Below are 20,110 nucleotides of genomic sequence, written 5' to 3'. Positions count from 1 at the left end.
GGAAAACCATATAGTAAGTAGTACATTACTGTGCATTTCTTCCTAATTCCACTTTGGTGATGTTTGTAGCTTGACAATGGCCATAGTAGATTTACCCACAGAAATTAGCAAACGCTACAGATCAGGCCTTTTTCCCTTCTGAGAGCTGGGTGTTACACAAGCTGTAGCATCTCCTTTGATAGGGTAATGAGCACAGCCCAAAGGTCAGGCAGCCAGAATCATAGCACTACCCCTTGTTAACAATGGGATTTGGCTATGATACCTACTATCAGTTTCCTCATTTGTATAATGGGACTGATAGTATCATATCTTATATAGATAATATTTATGATTGAATGAAATAATCCATGTCAAGCGCAGTGCCAGGCACATACATATACCCAACAGATATAAGCAAATTATTCGTGTGTTTATTCATAGAGAAGCAAGAATGGAATAAGCAGGGAGGTCCATTATAGGCAGAACAAGGACAAAAATGCATAGCTGGAGGAGTCAGTTGGGAGCAGCTAACACTTTCTGGTGCGTGCAGCTTTATCTCATGGCTTCTAAGTCACGGAAAAGGAATCCAGGCTCTGCTCTGGGAGTACACAGCCACAGGCTGCAGGCCCAGCACAGGCAGCACTTAGTGGGCCCTAGGAGAAATGACTGAGTTCTGAGAAATGACTGAGATCAGAGAACTCAGACCAGGGGTGGGGCAGGGTGGACACAGTCATTCCAAGGGACAATGGGTCAGTGTCCAGTTTAAATGTAGCCTGTGGCAATGCAAGAGGAAGCTCTGCCCATGAAGACATTTGCAAGTCCACATTCAGATGCCCTTTGGGGGAAGCCAGAAAGTTGCTGGATAGGATTGAGAAGACCACAAGGAAAAGGGGTAGTTGGCTTTTTCTGGGCTTGAACTCCCCAGGATATCAAGCAAAAGACGGAGGTCCCCAAACCTGCTCTGGGCAGCAGAAGTTTGCAGAGGAAGGGGTACTACTAAGCCCCCATAGTCGGGCTGAGAGGAGCAAGAAGGCTAAAACCCGGTTCAGGGAAGAGAAACAGCTCTGGCCTCTGATTTAAGGGTGGATGCGCACTGAACCATGTGGCCTCCAGGGGGCGCTCAGGACCAAGCGTGGACAAGCGCTTTCTCAGCCCAGACCAGAGGGCTGGATGGAACTCTGGAGAAGCAGAAATGGCCACCTCAAGGGAACAGGGAAGCAAAGCCAGCCCTATTTGGGTCCCCTGAGAAGAGTTGCCTTGTGCCCTGTGACTGACATCAGAATGGCCAACACATCCACAGCCTGGGTTCCCGAATGGACACAGTCCCCTGCCTCTTAGCTCCTGCTCAGAACTTGAGCTTCAGCAGAACTGTCTGCCATGCAGAAGACTCGGCCTGTCTAGTCCCTGTGGAGGTGGGGCGGGGGAGATGGGCAGGGGCTGGGGGAGGGCATGATGGGGAGGTTGGGAAGCAGAGAGGGAAGGGGAAGTCTCCTCTAATGCTATCTAAGCCCCATTAGGGTAGAAAAGAATTAGGAAACAGTAGTGGAAAAGTTTTACAAATCACTCTTCCAGGATAGGTAGATCCAGGGGTGCTGTGAAGGGAACCAGTGCTGTGTGGGGAAAAAGAAGCTAAACTGAAAATTGTCATCCCGTATATGTGCTCAGAGTCCTGCTAGGCCAGAACAGGACTCTTGGGCCTGTCCTCCCTTGGGCCCACAGGACCATGCCATGTTCTGATAATATGACTACTGAAGACCCTCACTGTGGATTTCCCTGGCCCCCTCTGCCTCTCTTTCTCTCTCAAAAAAAAAAAAAAAAAAAAAAAGGCAAAAAAAAGCACATTTTCATTTGTAAGTCAAACGAGAACATTGGGCCTGATGGCAGAGGCCTAGTGACATGTTCCAGAGGTCCCACAGATCTCTGTTTTCCTGTTGAGAGGAAACTTTGCAGAGTAGAAGGAGAATTTGAGACCTTTCCTAAGGTTATATAGGGGAATGTCAGGGGCATGGAGCCATCTGAGAGGGATCAGGGCCCTTTGGAGCTAGACTGGGGAACAGGGGTCCTGAAACCTCATCCTGGCCCATAGCTGACTGCCCATATTTGTCTTCTGATTCAGCAGCCAAGTCTCAGATGGGGATGAGGCAGGCTTTGGGAGTGGCCCCTAGGAGTACTGAAGATAGCAGTTACTAGAGATAGCAGGTAAGATTCTAGCGCTGGAGGAAGAGAGGCATGTAGGGATGGGACACTGGAGAGAGAAGCAAGACCAGGTAAAGGGCAGTGACAAGGGGACTTGTGACCCCTGGATTACAGTATGCTTCCCGTTATTAACACACCACCAATTCCCGATATTCCCCTCACCCCAGAAGCAAAGAAGGAATTCCCAGAAGGAATTGTTAGGAATTCAGTTGCAACATTAGCAACACTAGTTAGTAGGCAAAATCCATTATTGAGCACCTATTATGCACCAGGTAGTATTTTAGGTGGGGAGAATGTAATGGTAAGTAAGACGGGCAAAACAAAGGAAAAAAAGCAACAAATAAATTGATGAAATTTCACGTTTTAATAAATGACACAAAAGAAATGTGTGAGCGTCTGAAATGGCTCGATAAGGTGGTCAAGAAAGGCTTCATTCAGAAGATAGCATTTAGGCAAGGCTCAGCAGTAAATATTGTGAAACACCAGTTAGAGTTCTGTTTATTCTGTGATGGGTAAATAAAGCCCTTTTCCCTTAAGGTGGAAATTCCCAGGAAAGACTAATTATTAAAATGCAATCTGCAAGAGAGAGACACCTCTTTCTGGCCCATTCAGTCCTTCCCTCCCAGGTGATTTTTCTAAGCACTTTGCCAGTGGGGGAGGGGGAAAAGAGGGGTGGGACTTGTACATATGGCGACAGTGAAATATTATTGACCCATCAAGGGCAAAGCTGAAGGGGTTTGGGAATGCTCCAAAAGACACTTGATGAAGTTTGTAAAAAGAGTATTTCTAAGTGTGTTTGTTAAATAGATATAAGTATCTGTGTCTTTATCTGTCTTAGAACATGGCTTGATACTTAGTACACAAAAATGGTAGTTTCCTCTACTTCTTTCCTACCCCCCCCCCCCCCATTGTAGAGGTCCAACCACAGCAAGGTGATCATCAATCATTCTACGTCCTTCCTTAACCTTATGGGCACCTGGACCCATCACCAAGGTGATGAGAGTCACAGCCGGGTATCAACGGCACGGGCTAGTTACTGCTCGAAAGTCATTGAAGGGGGATGGGGCCTTTTGCCGGGAAAAGTTAGTCTTGGACTCAGATTTCTGTCCAGAAGACCCTGACCTTATTTGCACTGATGTAATCAGCTAATATTGGCATAGTTGTGAGAGATGGGACTTGGAGGATCAGCAGGCCATGGTGGGGGTGGTGCTGCCACCATCTCTATATAGGGAGCTGAGCTGGAACCCAGAGCTGTCTTTAGTGCCTCAGCATGGCTCGGGCACTGGGAACACCCATTGCACTGGGATTGGTGGGCCTATGCTGGTCTCTGGCTGTTGCCCACCCTCTTCCTCCGTGAGTAAAGCTTGAGCTGGGGAAGGACTGGGGACTGGGCTAGACTGGGTTAGAGCCAGTTTTTAGGCCAGGGCAACTGTGAAGACAGGGGTGAAGAACGAAGGGAGAGGAATTGGGCCCAGTGGATCCAGACAACTGTCTTCTCTCTAGGGACGGTACTCCAGGGAACAGGACTGAAGGTGGGAGTGGGACCAGAGGGAACCCAGGTGTGACTGGTAAGGCCCTGCCTCCCTGGAGTCTGTCTGTCCAGTTGTGTCTCTGCAACGTTATTACCTGACTGGTCTTTTCCTTGCACCTCCCCACCCCCACCCCAGAACTCTGCTTGGATGGCTCAAGCTTTGATGCTACCACCCTGGATGAACACGGGGCCATGCAGTTTTTTAAAGGTAGGAGGGACTGGGATTGGGGCATTTGGGACTTCAGACTTGGTCCCATTCTCTGAGGGTGTATCTGCCTGTGGGAGATCTTGGAAGTTATCTGAGGGCATCACCCATAGCTTCTTGGTAACTATCACAGGAGGCCAAAACTTTGTTCTGGGTCCCTCAATAAGTGTGTGTTTTTCAGGGGAGTTTATGTGGAACAGTAAAAACTGGGTCCGGGAGTTAATTTCAGAGAGGTGGAAGAATTTCACCAACCCTGTGGATGCTGCATTCCGCCGTGGTCACAACAGTGTCTTCCTGATCAAGGTACTGCTGGGGTAAGGTCAGGGCTGGGCCAGGAAGTGCTGGAATGGACACTAGAGACCCTCCCTCTAGAGACTCTCAGGGGGCCCTAGATGGACCCCTTACAGTGGGTTCCTGGTTTCCTTCCCCTATGCCTTCCTTCCCTGAAAAAGCTCAAGCTAAGAGAGTATACGTGCATGTGGGCCTGGCGCCATAGCAGCTAGTGGCTCTTCTTCAGGCCCAATCTCTGTCCAGACCTCTCTGCTGCTCCTCATGCTGTTGGCCATCCTTCCCTTCCTGGTAATGTCTTCCCTTGGTCTCTGACTCTGCCTCCTGTACTCTTCATATGGTGGTCAGGCCGTTCATAACAATGGCACCTAGCCAAGGGGTCAGGGGAGGATGAAATCTAGTCTGCTGTGCTCACCAAGTCCCATGGCCTGGCCCTGACTGTGTCTGCTTGGAGGAGGGGCACCTTCTCCTAATTTGTACAAGGTGCCATGTGCTTGCGGCAGCCCTCACTCCCAGCTTTAGGTTCCCTCCTGCCTCTTTCTTGCTGTTTTCCAGCTTCCCATCCTCAGCAAGTCCCTGAATGTTCCTTGGAGATCTGTCCCAGCCCTTTAAAACACCCTCCCTGAGTGATCTCAACTACTGTCATGGCTCTGAGGACTCTCTATGTTGTGGACACCAGATCTGGCTCCTCCCAGAGATCCAGATATCTCTTTCTAATTTCCTGGCAGATATCTTTGGCTTAGAAGTTCTATGGGTACCTCAAATTCAGTATCCCCAAATCAAGCTTAGTATCTTTCTTACAAACTCACCCTTTCTGCTGTGCCCTCTATTTCATTAAGTGGCACCACCCTCTGCCAGTTCCTGCAAGTCAGGTACACTTGGGTCTCGAGATCTGGCCTTTGGTTATCTTTTCAGGCTTATCTCCTCCCCCACCACAATCACTGTGTGCCAGCTCCATGAGACTACATATAATTCTCTGAGCATGCTCTGCGCCTGCTGCCCCCTCTGCTGGTGACACCCTTTATACAATTGTCACACTGAATTCCTACTCCGTTTTCAACTCTTGGCCCCAATGCTTCCTCCTCTGTGAAGCCTTCCAGGAATTCTCTGGGTAGGCTTAAGCACTCCCTCTATATTCCCCATGCACTTCACCTGTTTCTACTTTGGTGGTTGCATGGCTAGGATTGTAAGAACCTTTCTGCTTTTGTACAGTGGACTCCTTGAAGGCAGAGCCTGTCCTGTCATCCCTTTATCCCCAGCGCCTTTCACAATATCTGGCATATGGTAGTCATTCAGCAACTGTTTCTCAAGTGAACGGATGGATAAACAAATGGATAGGTGAACGAATGAATGTATGAATGGATGGATGATTGCAGGATGACTATTTGTGGATGTGTTTGCCAAGACTAATGGTATTACAGATAAGTGTATCATGAAAGTGTCAGATGTGTGCATGTGCTATAGCAACAGGGGGGGATTTGCGCAGTCAAGCTGATAGTATGTATTTGTGCAAGGGGCAGCACACAGTCGTCCACAGGTTAATTGAAAGTTGTAGGGGCACAAGGGGGATATTGTATATATGCAGTAGATTAGAGATGTAATGTATGAATGCAGGTGGCAGTATGTGGGGTCCACAGTTAAAAATAGAGTGATTTGTATGCAGGGAGATAAAGTCTGGGTGTATCCTCCTGAGAAGGAGAAAGGATATCCGAAGTTGCTCCAAGAAGAGTTTCCTGGAATCCCATCGCCAGTGGATGCAGCTGTGGAATGTCACCGTGGGGAATGCCAAGAGGAGGGTGTCCTCTTCTTCAAAGGTCAGCACAGGCTGGAATAAGAAAGCCTGGAGTAATGGTGGGCTGGTGGTGATTGAGGTAGTGGCAGGTAGTGGTACCACTACCTGAGGTAGTGGTGATGGAACACCATGTGGCTTCCCAAGGAAGGGAGGAAATAGAGAAGCTGGTTATGGTCTAGAGGTCAAATAGGGGAAGGAGAAGAAGTCACCCTGCATGAGATAACCAGGTGTACTTCTGCTAAAATTCTTCACTGTTCTCCATCATCCTTAGGATGAATCTATGTTCTTTAGTCTTACATACTAGATTCTCCATGGCCAACTTCCTACTGACCCTCCAGCCTTGATACTCATCATGCCTTTATCTTGAATATGAAGTTCCAGAGACTCTACACTGTTCCTTGTATACCTCATTTGCTCCATGCTTCAGACTTTCCTCCTTCTGGAGTTCCATCTCCTCCTCATCTCTGCCCTGTAATTCCTGCTTTAGGTATGAGTTTAAATATCACCTTCTCTGGAAACCTTTCCCTGTCTCCTCCAAATGCACTTGCTGAGCCAATCATATGCATTTTGCTGCTTAAGTTTATTATATGATCACTCTCTTCAACCATTTCCCTACTAGGCTGTGAGTTCCACGGGGTCAGGACTGTATCTGGCCCATCATGGGGCCCACTGCTAGCTTAAGGGAGGGCATAGCCTGGCCTCACTGAATGTTTGTTGACTGATTGGACAAAGGTAACCAAACGTGGTTCTGGGACTTGGCTACGGGAACCAAAAAGGAGCGTTCCTGGCCAGCTGTCAGGGAATGCTCCTCTGCCCTGCGATGGCTCAGCCGCTACTTCTGCTTCCGGGGTAACCAATTCCTGCGCTTCCACCCTGTCACGGGAGAGGTGCTTCCAAAGTACCCTTTGGATGTTCGAGACTACTTCATACCCTGCCCCGGCAGAGGTGAGAAAGCCCCAGCCCCTGAAATCCACCTGAATTCACCTACCTTCCCTGAGTTTGCAGACCCCACCTACCCTAGCTCCTACTTTAATTCTGTGATATAGCACCTTGGCCCTTGCCCTAGCCCAATCTCCATTTTGGACACTTCCAGTTGTCCTCCCATGGAAGAGGTCTACATCCCCACTAACCCTAGCCATCTCGGCCACCTTGGACTTCATTCTGACCTCTGGCCTCCCTCTGTGTTCCCCCTCACCTATTTCTCTTCCCAGGCCATGGACACAGGAATGGGATGGGCCATGGGAATGGTACCCATCATGGCCGTGGGGATATGCACTGTAGCCCACATCTAGTCTTGTCTGCACTGCTGACCGACAACCATGGCGCCACATATGCCTTCAGTGGTGAGAGATGCCTCCTGACTCCACCATCTCTGCCCTCCATACCTCCTGTCTCTTTCATATATCTCTGATTACTTCCTCCATTTTCATCACTGCATGCTTTATTTTGTCCCCTTGGGCCCCAACCTTAGCCTCCTCGGCATGCAGTTTTTTATCCCTCATCTCCTCTGGTGCATATTGCTCATCCTTGTCTCTCATTGCCCAGGCCTCTAACTTCATCTGCCTGACTACCTCACAGGACCATCTACTCTCAGGTCTGTGCCCTCTTTCTGTCTCTATGAATCCTCATATTCCCTTAGCTCTTGCATGTCTTGCTAGGTCCTCTAGCTCCCCTTAAGCATATCCTCAGGAACTCAATCTTTTCCCAAGTGCCTCTTGGTTCTTAGCTCAGGCCTCTGGGCACAGCATTACCTGGGGATGAGATGTTCCTATTGCTGAGAACCAGCAGAGAAACTTTGGGTCCCTTAGACCTCTAGGAGATAGATTTGCTGGCCTAAGGAGGTTTCTTCTCTTAGTGACCAGATAGACATCTCTCTCCAGACCTTTGGCATTAGTTAGTAGAAGCCATGTAAGGATACCTAGGGATGTTCTGGCGTTAGTCAGGCAGAGAGCAATGAGTCTTGATCCACCTTGAATAGCTCAAGAGAAGGAGTAAACAAATACTCAGCCTAAGATATACATATGATCAGATATAAATGTAAAATAGTGGTGAGAACACAGAACAGTGAAAATCCATTTTTGCTCCTAACTCCTGGACAAATCTGATCAGATATGACTACCAAGCTATTATGAAAAAGACACAGTTGTGAGGAGAGTATATCCCCACAACAGGAATGCGTGGTGTAGTGAGAACATTCATCCATGAAGAAACACACACCTGCAGTGAAAATATAGACTTATACCCAGAATATATGCCATAGTAAGAACACATAATTATCAACATGTAGCTGTGGTGAGAGCATGGGACTATTGGAAGGACAGACAGAAAAAGGGAGACAGAGATAGAGGTAGGTAGGTAGAGATATTGAGGAAACAGGGCCGTAGGGACCACATAAAGATGTACAGAGAATACCCAACCATGGAGAGATCATAGAACCTCCAGGCCATGTGGCCATGGAGAGAATGCAGCTGAACTCCTAAATCAAAAGTATTAAATACGTTTCCTAGCTGATGAGAGAACACTGTTACGTTAAAAATCCCCAGCTGAGGGGCGCCTGGGTGGCTCAGTGGGTTAAGGCCTCTGCCTTCGGCTCAGGTCATGGTTCCAGGGTCCTGGGATCGAGCCCCACATCGGGCTCTCTGCTCGGCAGGGAACCTGCTTCCTTCTCTCTCTCTCTCTTAAAAAAAAAAAAAAAAAATCCCCAGCTGAGGTGACAAACCTAGTGTAACCCAGCTACTTAGCATAGGGCTGGTCCTCTCCCCTCTCTGACATATCTTTCTCTGTTCTCTGCCCCCTAGCTCCTTACCCATTGTTTCTGCTTTTTCACAATGTTGGCTTGCACAAGGCCCATCATGCCCTCTCCCTTCTCCTAGTCATGATCTTTCAACCTCAGGTCCAGCTGGGAGCTGTCTCTGCTGCTCTCTTTTTTCCTGCTTGGGTTGCCAGAGAGGAAATCTGACTGACCCAGCCCATATTTTTATTCTAGCCCACACTGAAGTGGTTGCTGGCCAGTCTGTGCATTGCCTGGTGAGGCATCAGGGGCTTATCACTTATTTCCTCTGCACAAAGAGCACCACAGCCCATCTCGAAATAGGGGTCATAAGCAGGGTAGTTTCTGCAGGAGGTGAAGATGGCTATGTAGTCACTATGACATGCCGGGTAAACAGCTATAAAGGGAGCTTGTGGCTATCGTGAGAACATCGGCTATTTATGCAACAAGTGCTTATTGAGCACCTGAGAGGCACCAGATGTAGGTCTAAGCACTGGGATACAGGAGGCAGCATGGAAGATGAGACAGGTGCCCTCACACAGCCTGACAAGGGGAGAAAGGACCATAAGAAAAGGAAACAAGAGACTACTTTCAGGTAGTTGTGAAGTGTTATGGGAACATCAGGATGTTCCTTATCCTCAAATATCATTTGGAGGTGGTATAAATGGATTTTAAAATTGTTGATGTTTAAAAATATAAAATAAAAAATGTTAGGTGTCAAAGAAAAGCTGTGAAGAAATTAAGACAGGATAATCAGATAGAGGTGAGGAAAATGAGGGGGACCTTCTTTGAAGAGATGCTTTTTGAGCTGATATTTCAGTAATAAAAACGCATTAGGTAAGTAAATAAGATAAAATCAGAGAGGGAGGCAAACCATAAAAGAGTTATTTTATTTATTTGTCAGAGAGAGTGAAAGTGAGTGAGCGAGAGAGCACAAGCAGGGGGAAGCACAAAAAGGAGAAGCAGGCTCCCCACTGAGCAGGGAACCTGATGTGGGACTTGATTTCAGGACCCTCAGATAATGACCTGAGCCAAGCACAGACACTTCAATGACTGAGCCACACAGGTGTGCCAAGAGACTCTTAACTATAGGAGACAAACCGAGGGTTACTCAAGGGGAAGGAGGTGAGAGGGATAGGATAACGGGGTGGTGGGCATTAAGGAAGGCACTTGAGATAATGAGAACTGGGTGTTGTAAACAACTGATGAAATCACTAAATTCTCCCCCTGAAACTAATAACACACTGTACTTTAACTAAATTGAATTTAAATTAAAAAAAAAATTTTTAAAGCATTAGGTACATAAAGCACTGGGGGAAAAACATTTTAGAGAGGATAGGTAGCATATACTTTGAGGAATCAGGAAAGGAGGCCAGAGTGGCTAGAGAACAGTGTAGGAGCAGGTGAGTGGCTTGAAAAGAGGGAGGCAGAGGACAAATTACATATACCTGGTAAGGATTTTCAACTGTGAAAGAAAACCAGGAGGGGGTCTTGAGCAGGGCTGTGATATGTTCTCACTTATTTTTTGAAGATCATCCTGGAGCACGCAGTCATTAGAGATACAATGTTGTAAGCAGGGAATCCAGCTAGTAGTTCTTGCAGTTGTCTGGATTAGAGGCAATGATAGTGTGGACTAGGATAATAGCACCAGAGGTGGTGAGGAGTCATCTTGATATCTTTTGGAGGTCGAGGTAACAGCATTAACCAATGGACTGAATATTGGTTGGAGTGGGGAATGAAAAAGAGAGGTCTTAAGAATGACTTAGCTTTCTGGGACTAGGCAACTGGGTGACTGGTGGTTTCCTCTTTCTAAAATTGGAAAGATGAGGTAGGTGTGTGTGTGTGTGTGTGTGTGTGTGTGTTTGGCAGGGAGCAGACATCAGCTTGGACACTGTAGGGTTTTGGTGTCTAATGGCCCCAAGTAGACATATTGGGCAGGCGGTTAAGTTTGAGCCTGATGCCCAAAGGAGAGGTCTATGAAAGCTGAGGAGAACAGATCCAAAGTCATCAGCATGTAGATGGTATTTAAAGCCCTAGACGGGGTGAAATCACCAAGAGAGTGAGTGAGTGTAGGTAGTGAAGAGGCCCAAACTAGAGGATTCCAATATAAGATATCAGGCTGAAAAGAAGGGTAGTAAAAAAAAAAAAAAAAAAAAAAAAAAAAAAAAAAAAAAAAAGGAGGAACACTGGAAGAGGCTGGTATCACAGAAGCCAAGATCCAAAAAAAGATATTTCAAGAAGAGAGTCGTGAGCAGTCAAATGCTGCTGAGAGGTGGAGCAGGATGGAGACAGAGAATTGATGATTAGATTTGGCAAGTTGGAGGACACTGACGACCTTGAAAAGTATGGTTTCAGGGGAGAAGGGAAACAAGTGTTAAGTGAAGCGGTTAAGGAAGGAGAGGTAAATGGGAACTTAGATAATTCCCTTAATAAAACTTTATGAGGAGGGGAGAAGAAAATCAGGGCACTTGTCTGGCTACTCCCTCACTCTCCTGCCACATCAGGGGATTAGGGAACACAGCCAGAGTGAGAACATTTGGTGGCATCATGCTGTGGGGCTTCTCTTTTACCTTCTGGTCACTGTCCCTCATTGTCTACAGTATCTCTGTACATGGATGTCTGAGATGCATAGGGAGCCCCTGCCAAACCCCATGACATTGGCCCCACTTGGCACCTTAGCCACTATTCTCCATGCGTGCCCTTCTGTCAGGCCCCTAGTGACTCCAGCTCCAATCAGGGCACCATGCCAAACTTTGCTGCTCAAGTCCTGCTCTATTTCCTCTCACCCAGCCTCTTCCCTCTTGGCCTCCATGTATTCTCTCCCCCTTCTCAGGACCTATCTCTGCACCTGTTACTTGCCTATTCACTGCCTGGCCTTTTACCATTAGTACTAGAGAGGTACCTCTGATACCCGACAGGGTCCCACTACTGGCGTCTGGACACTAGCAAGGATGGGTGGCACAGCTGGCCCATTGTCCATCAGTGGCCTCAGGGTCCTTCAGCGGTGGATGCAGCCTTTTCCTGGGACAGTAAAGTCTACCTAATCCAGGTATGTGTTGGGAGAGAGGCTTGAAATGGGGACTGGGAGAATATCCAGCTCTATGCTGATAAATTCCTTGGTCTTCCAGGGCACTCAGGTATATATCTTCCTGACAAAGGGAGGCTATACTCTAGTAGATGGTTATCCAAAGAGGTTGGAGAAGGAATTTGGGAGCCCTCATGGGATCAACCTTGAAGCTGTGGATGCAGCCTTTATTTGTCCGGGGACTTCTCGGCTCCACATTATGGCAGGTGAGGGGAATCTGGATAATGAAGGGTGGCTTGTTCTGCAACTTCTCCATTTCATAGATCCCCTCAGGGCATGGGGAAGGGTAAGGTGTGAGTCCCATGATGTTGAAGCAATGTTTTGTCTGTTGCCTTCTTCCTAGGACGGAAGCTGTGGTGGCTGGACCTGAAGTTAGGACCTCAAGCCACGTGGATGGAGCTTCCTTGGCCCCATGAGAAGGTTGACGCGGCCCTGTGTATGGAAAAGTCCCTCGGCCCCAGCTCATGTTCTGCCCATGGTCCTGGCTTATACCTCATCCATGGCTCTGATTTGTACTGCTACAGTGATGTGGAGAAACTGAGCACAGCCAAGACTCTTCCTCAGCCCCAGAGAGTGGAGAACCTCCTGGGCTGTGGTCATTGACAGGAGCGTTCTTGGGATAAATCTGGCCCAGTTCCTTCTCCCTATTTCCCTCACAATAAAGCCAGAGTGCTTCTTTGCTGGACTCAAGGGTCCCTGGTTGTGGAGGAGTCTCATTTCTTTCTTGTAACTGAGGAGCTAGTAATATCTCTTTGGAGGCTGTCAAGTTCAAACGAGGCTGTGGGAAGCAAGGGAGGAGAGGGCTAAGGGAAAACTCCCAGAAGTAGACTCACACTCTAGACCATGACCTCATCTGGTTTAAAGCTAACCCCTCCTGACCTGGTGGTCCCTTGCCTTATGTGAATTTGGTGGATAGAACCACCTGCCACACAGGGCTTTGTACTGGGAGGCCAGGCCATTGAGTGGCTTCTGATTAAGTACCAGGTACCACTGGACCAGAAGAACTGCCTAAGGTTCCTTCACCAGCCTCAATGGCTGGGAGTCCCTCTCAGAAGCCCAGGAGATGAATCTGGGCTTCTCAGATCAGGATGCACCCAGGGCTTGAGGTTGGCTATGGCTGGAAACAGAGGTTAGGGGTGAGGCACCAGAGCTGTGGGGTCCACTCTGAAGAAGTGTCTTGAGCTTTCCCCTTCATCCCTGATGGAGTCTAAATGATTCTCATGGGGCTGGGTGCCCCTCCTTCAATCTGAGAGGTGGGGGTAAGGCCAGAGTCTTGGGTCTGGGCCTTATTCAGTTGATGTGTGACATCTGGGCTCATTACTGCGTCATGCCAGAGCGCTTTGCAGTGTCTAAACAGTTATCCAGCAACTCTGGTACTTAGGTTAACTTCCTCCTCTCTATCAAAAGAAGAAATTTAAGTCTCTTCTTTCTTCTCTTTTCCAACCTGCTCTGTCACAGGGAAGCCTCCAGCTTGTCTCCAAGGAACTCCCAGAAAAGGTCCCACTCATGCTTCTTTCATTCACTCCGCAGCTCCTAGGAGCAGAACAGTGTGTCAGTCAATGAATCACACAGTCTGTGCCTCAAGAATCTCCAACTGTACATTAGAGTCAAGAGGGGACCCCAGACAAGGTGTTAGTGAGATAATAAATAAATAAATAAAGTGAGATAGATATTAAGGTGGAAGAGCCTATCTATATACAAAGGAGAGTTGAATCGCAATACCTGGGATGGAGGGGTTAGAAAAGACCTCACACGTAACACTTAATCTGAATTTTAAAAGATGAGTAGAACGTATGGACGTCCTTTAATAAATTCAGTACCTACTATGTACTACCATGCCAGGAACATTATAGGCAGAGGAGGCAAGATGAGCAAAAAAAAAAAAAAAAAAAAAAGCCAGAGCAGAGGAAATAGCCAGGACTGGGAACCACAGTTACTTAGGAGGGCTAAAAGAGAGGCTGATGGGAGGTGAGGCTGGAGAAGGAGGCAGGGGCTTGTCAGCTCATGTCAGGCTAAGAAGCACAGCTTTTGTCTGTCTTTGGGACAATGAAGACTTACTAAGAGACTTTAAACATGGGCGTGGCATGCTGAGGTTCGCATTTTAGAGAGATCATTCTGACTATGGCAGGGAGGATGCTGGGTTAAAGGAGCCCACAGTGAATATGAGGAGACCGCTGAGGTGGGCGCTGTGGCCCACGTGGTAAACCACATAGATCTGGGCACTGGGTGGCAAAGGAGATGAAGAGAAAAAGGCAGATTAAGAATATTTAGAAGATGTAATCAGAGAGGGAGACAAACCATAAGAGACTCTTAACCATAACAAACAAACTGAGGGTTGCTGGAGGGGAGGGGAGTGTGGGGGATGGGGTCACTGGGTGATGGGCATTAAGGAGGGCACGTGATAGAATGAGCACTGGGTGTCATATACAATGGATGAATTACTGAACTCTCTACCTCTGAAACTAATAATACACTATATGTTAATTAACTGGATTTAAATTAAAAAAAAAAAAAAGAAACTGCACCAAAAATATTTAGAAGACAGTCTATAGGACTTGCTGATAGATTGGATAGAGGGATGAGGGAAAGTGAGAAATCTCACCTCCAAAAGGCTCCATGGGTCCTTTCCCCATTCACAATTGTACCTCCTCTTCCCAAACTTCCCATGGCACCTCTTGTAATTCACTCCATAGCTAACAAGCTTCTCTATAATCTTTACACACTCCACAGAGTGTTCTCTATCTCTTTACCTCCATCAGGCTCTGCCCTAGGGTCCCTCCTCCTTTCCCTATAGCTGTCCCAATAGATGGGCAAAAGTATTAACTTTAGCATGACCCCCATACACATCTGTACCACTTCTCTTCCTCTTTCTATGCAGGCGAAATTTCCCTTTCTTTGGCATCCTGCAAGTGAGCCATACCATTCTCATGGCCATCGTCTACCAACCACCTGTGTTCTCTCAGTTGATGAAGCCATCCAATTAGTATGGCCAAACCTTAGTGATTATTCGCAATTGCTCCACCTGTGAAAAATCTTAAATTCCACCATCCCACTTGTGACCCATCCCACTTGAGACCTTTATCCCTCTGCCTCCTGCACTTCAGCTCCTTGCCTTTAGAGAATTTTAATTCTTTTATTATCTTCCAGTCCTCCATTGTCTGAATTTCCTACCCAAACTGAACATCAAGATCAATCACCTGAACAACTTTCTTAACAATACTTTTAAAAAAAAATATTTTATTTATTTATTTGACAGACAGAGACCACAAGTAGACAGAGAGGCAGGCAGAGGGAGGGGGGAAGCAGGCTCCCCACTAAGCAGAGAGCTGGATGCAGCTCGATCCCAGGACCCCAGGGCTCAAACCAAGGACCCCAGGATCATGACCTGAGCTGAGGGCAGAGGCTTTAACTCACTGAGCCACCCAGGCTCCCCTAATAATACTTTTCTTTCTGTCCCCTTTAACTTCTATTTAATCAAGCCATAAAGAAGGAAAAGAAAAGAAATACAAAAGCCAACATTAGGTGAAGAGAGTGAGAACTTTAGAATCAGACATGTCTGAATTCCAATCCCAGCTAGGCTACTTACTAATTCTATATATCTGAGAAACACCTTCTCTGAGCCTTGTGAGTGGTGTATGTGTGTATACAAAATAGAAATGTGTATTGTAACAATGACTATTCAGTAAGCATATAGAAATCACTTCAGATAGTCCAAGTAGAGAAGGATTTAATGCAAAGAATTTGTTACAAAGTTGTAAGGGAGGCGGTGTGCCTGGCTGATTCAGTTGGTAGAGCATGCAGCTCTTGACCTCAGGGTCGTGAGTTCAAGCCCCACGTTGGGCAAAGAGCTTACTTAACAACAACAACAACAACAACAAAGTTGTAAGGGAAGTCTGAGAAACATAAAAAGGAAAGCAGAATTACCCAGAGATCAGGAAACTACCTTTAATCTTGGTTTAGGGGAGCAAAAGGGAGAAAAGAGGAGCCCAAAGATCAAGGAGATGGAACCTACAGTTCTACACGAGCTGCTGATGCACCTGGAGTATTGCTGAAGCTACTGGAACCACTTCCACTTTCGCTAGGCAGGAGCCACTGCTGCTGATGTGGCCAGAGAGCCTGCCAAGAGCAAGAGGACCTCTCCCCTCTCCCTCCCTCATGTGAGGGTTCCCACGGTGGAACCTAACTGGAACAAAGTGACAAAGGCATCTGAGAAATGTGGTTTTCAGATTTCCAGCCCTTCCCAGGGGAGAGTATAGAAGAGTGGGTGTGGAGATGAGTCCCAGCAGGCAATATCTGCCACATAGATTCAGCATAACTCTTAGTTGCAAGTAATAAAACCCAACTCAAATCAGTGTTAAGTACAAAGGAAATTTACAGACTATGTGACTTTAGACCAAGGTAAATATACATGTTAAATTGATGTTACCAGGCATTCGTCTCTCTCTACCCTGTAGCTCTGCTTTCTGTTGGCTTTGTTCTCAGGCAGGCTCATCCTTCCCAGTGGCAAGATGTCTACCAGGTTTACCTTCTATGAGCAACTCTTGCCCAGCAGTTGGCAGGACAATTCCTGGATCTGATTTCATCATGTGCCCATTTCTGAATTGATCACTTTGACCTGATTATGGGTTAGGAACTCAGTTGCTGACATGGGTATGGGACCGGGTGATTCCCATCTGAACCACATAGACTTAGAGTGGGGTGGGATGGATCTTTAAAGAACACTGATGTGCTTTTACCAATAAGAAGGGGGGTGGTGTTTGCTGTGCAGCTAACAACAGAGGCAATGACATGTCCCTGACAGGATAATACTTACCTTGTATGGTTTTTCTTGTACTCCATTCAAACTTCTACTCCTCAGCTAAAGACTTTGACGATGTTGATATCACTAGGCACAAAATCCCTCAACTTCTTGCCTGCTCCACTTTATTAATTACCCTACCTATACCCTTGCCCTTTCCCCTTTCCCATCAGCCTATAAAGTTAAGGTGTCCAGTTCTCCATGAGCCCTTGATCCTACCTCCTCTCGTTGTCTCTGGACTCTCCCTCCATCTCTCATCATCTTTTTTTCTTTATTTTCTAATTCATCTTCTCTACTGGTTTCTTTTTGTAGTTGATGCCTATGTTTAAAAAGGACAAAACTAGAATCTTTAACTTCCTATCACTCTTCAGCTACAGTCTATTCCTCCTTCCGAATTTCTTAAAAGGGAGGTAGGCACTTATTCCACCTCATTTTCATTTGTTTAATTCACTGTATTGTGGTTCCTGCCCTCGTTTTCTGCTGACACAGATCTTATCATGGGGATCCAGGCCTTCAGTGTTGCCAGATTCAGAGGATACTCTTTTGCTTTGAACTTATTGGAAATCTTTGCTGCATTTGATGCTGTTGACCACTTCTTCCTCCTTGAAAGTCTCTCCTCCTTTGGACTTCTTCCATGACATTACTCTCTGCTGATTCTTCTCAGTTTTCTTCTTAGCCTTCTTCTCCTCTACTGGTTCCCCAAATGCTGGTACTCCTAGAATTCAGGCCTACGTCTTTTTTCTAAGTCTTTTTTCTCACCCTATATGTTCTTCCTGGGAATGTATTAGAATAGTTCTACTGAAGAAAGGGGTTGAGCAAGACCATGCCAGGGATAGCATGTGGCTTATGAATTCCATTCCATATATTTGAAAGGCTTTTACTCCTTATAGATTTTTTTATTTGTTTATTTGTCAGAGAGAAAGAGAGCACAAGCAGGGGGAGTGGCAGGCAGAGCAGGCAGAGGGAGAAGCAGGCTCCCCATTGAGCAATGGGCCCATTGTGGGACTCAATCCCAGCACCCTGGGATCATGACCTGAACCAAAGGCAGATGCTTAACCAATTGAGCCACCCAGGCATTCCTCCTTATAGATTTTCAAATGATAATAACACCCAGAAGAAAGAGGGTTTATTGAGTCAACTACAAGAAAGATTGCACTATCAAAGCAATACTTACAGGTAGTGGTAGAAAAGGCTGTCTTTACTTCATTAAGTGTCTTTGCTGCTAATAGAGATGAAAGATCTATTCTCCCATATATGGTGCCAACTGCCTGGTAATGCTAAATGGTTGGTCTATTAATCCAAAGAGCATAAAGCCAGTACTATTATTAAGTGACTCTGGATAGATCTGCTTCTAATTCAAGTTTAGGAATAAATAGGTCCAGGTAATGATTTTAAAAGATCTCTGCCTCAGAGGGACCTAAACTGGTCAGAACCACACACTGAGCATCTGAGGCAGTTCATAGACTATTGGCTGCTCCTAGGTAGTGGAGAACATCAGAAGTGGGAAGAGATACAATAGAGGATAGATGAAGGACACAGGTTGATTCCCCATTGATCAGAAAGCTCTGCAGAGAGGAAAAGATCAGGGATTTAAGAAGACTGTGTGGGTCAAACTGTACTACATGTGAACTGTAAAATTTGCTTTTTATATCTTAGCTAATTAGACTCCTTCCCCCCCACCCACTATCTGCATATGTCTGGTTATCTGAAGAGATTTTCCTGAATATTAGAGCCACCCTATTCAATGGGGTTGGAAAGACAAGTATTCTGCTTTGTAAACAGGTGATATTTCTGGATTTTTTCATTTGTTCCAGCAGAACTCCGGAAGTCATCTCTTTATTCATAATTCCACAGCCAATCAATCATTGATCACTATTTTTTGTGAATTCTACCTACTGTACATTTATTAAACCTGTGCAACTTTCTTTATTCCTACTCCTACCACTATAATCATCTGCTACTTAGACTACATCAATTGCCTCCTAACTGGTCCCCACACTGCCAGTTTTCCTCTCCTCCTACCTATTGTCCATTTAGCAGTGGAAGTGATCTTCTAAAATGCAAGGGGGGGGACATGTCACTCTCCTGCCTCAAATGCTTTGATGGTTTTCCATTCCCCTTAAAATAATGTCCAAAACCCTCAGCCTAGTATACAAGGTCCTTTTGATTCGGTAGGTGCCTACCCTTCCCAGTTCATCTAATAAGATGAGAATACTTCTAATAAGAATACTTCACCATTATCACATCCATACTGGCCTTTTTGTACTTCTCCTTGGACTTGGAATAATCTTCTCTTCTTCTGGCTGACCTCCAAGTCCTTCACCCCTTCCCCTCATGTAAGTGCCACTTCCTTATGCAAGCCTTCCCAAACCTCCCAGGCCAAATTTAGTCCACTCATAGCATCCTGAACCTCTCCTTTAAGATACTCATCACATTTCTAACCACATGCTTAATGTCTCTTTCCCCTGTTTTTCAAGCTTCATGAAGATGGGGACTCAATCTTGCTTGTTTATATGTTCCTAGTACCAAGGACAGTGCTTCACACATAATAACTAGTAGTTGAAAGAGAATGAATTAGTGAATGAGGACACCTTTTCTCTTTTGGGTAATTACTTATCTTTCAAGAACCAAGGTCAGATGTTATATTCCTCAGGTTGGATTACAATTAAATTTGATTCAATTTTGGATCCTTAGGTTTAAGTTGGGACCTGGTACACGGTTCCTATATCATAGATGTTTGTCAAATCATAATAAACTCTTGGCCAGGAGTTGATAATTACTGAAACTGAATGACAGGTATATAAAGGTTCATTATACTGTTAAGTTCCCTTTTGTATATATTTGAAATTTTCCATAATAAGTAAATTTAAACTTAAAACATTTATGTTCGTCTCAAGTTAGGCAGAAGTGTAGTCAAGGATGAGCTTGAGGCTTCTGGCTTGGGTAATCCAGTAGATGGTGGTGCCATTCACTGGGATGGACAAAGCGTACCTGCATCCAGGCTGGTGTGTGTGAGTGTGTGTGTGTGTTGGGGAGGTTCTTTCACACCCCAGCAAAGCTTCTCAGAAGGTCAATAAAAGGGATGGGATAATGAATTTAGATCTGGGCACTTTTAGTTTCAGGTACCTAGAGGGCTTCTCCAATCAGTTGCTCCACAGTTAGCATTTACAATAAATGGAAACCTCTGCCTTAGAGGAATGAACCAAGAGAAGGTTTCTGGATGGTAACATTTCCCCTCATATCTTTGATGACGTCTTGGCCACTGATCACTGAGTACTACCCCACAATCCAGGGAGTAGTCTGCACAGCGTGGCACCCCTCCGTTCTTTCTGTCACACTTTTCGTCCACATTCTCTCTTTTTCCTTCTTTCTTACGAATTTCTACCAGGGAAGGCTTTATATCAGACATATGTGAGAGACCTTGGTGTCGCAGCTTTACCCTCGGCATCAGGGCTGGAGTGTTAAG

General features: G+C 46.1%; 1 protein-coding gene across 1 annotated transcript; it reads left to right on the top strand.

The window, feature by feature from the left end:
- The first annotated feature begins 3,380 nt into the window (after nucleotides 1-3,380).
- HPX (hemopexin) lies at nucleotides 3,381-12,550 on the top strand. The gene is made up of 10 exons (XM_032357931.1): nucleotides 3,381-3,528; nucleotides 3,679-3,743; nucleotides 3,843-3,914; nucleotides 4,093-4,214; nucleotides 5,863-6,013; nucleotides 6,724-6,936; nucleotides 7,203-7,334; nucleotides 11,680-11,810; nucleotides 11,890-12,052; nucleotides 12,190-12,550. Exons 1-10 carry the CDS (start codon nucleotides 3,446-3,448, stop codon nucleotides 12,447-12,449), a joined length of 1,392 nt encoding a protein of 463 aa, XP_032213822.1. The 5' UTR covers nucleotides 3,381-3,445; the 3' UTR covers nucleotides 12,450-12,550.
- Nucleotides 12,551-20,110: the final 7,560 nt, after the last annotated feature.

The sequence above is a fragment of the Mustela erminea genome, chromosome 9, assembly GCF_009829155.1.
Source record: "Mustela erminea isolate mMusErm1 chromosome 9, mMusErm1.Pri, whole genome shotgun sequence".
Lineage (NCBI taxonomy): Eukaryota > Metazoa > Chordata > Mammalia > Carnivora > Mustelidae > Mustela > Mustela erminea.
This window is presented reverse-complemented; position numbering and strand designations above follow the sequence as displayed.

Excerpts from the sequence above, each read along its gene's own strand:
- HPX (XM_032357931.1), top strand. The coding sequence starts at position 3,446 with ATGGCTCGGGCACTGGGAACACCCATTGCACTGGGATTGGTGGGCCTA. Across the intron at positions 3,744-3,842 it reads AGGGAACCCAGGTGTGACTG|AACTCTGCTTGGATGGCTCA; the intron begins GTAAGGCCCTGC and ends CCCCCACCCCAG. Across the intron at positions 7,335-11,679 it reads CGCCACATATGCCTTCAGTG|GGTCCCACTACTGGCGTCTG; the intron begins GTGAGAGATGCC and ends GATACCCGACAG.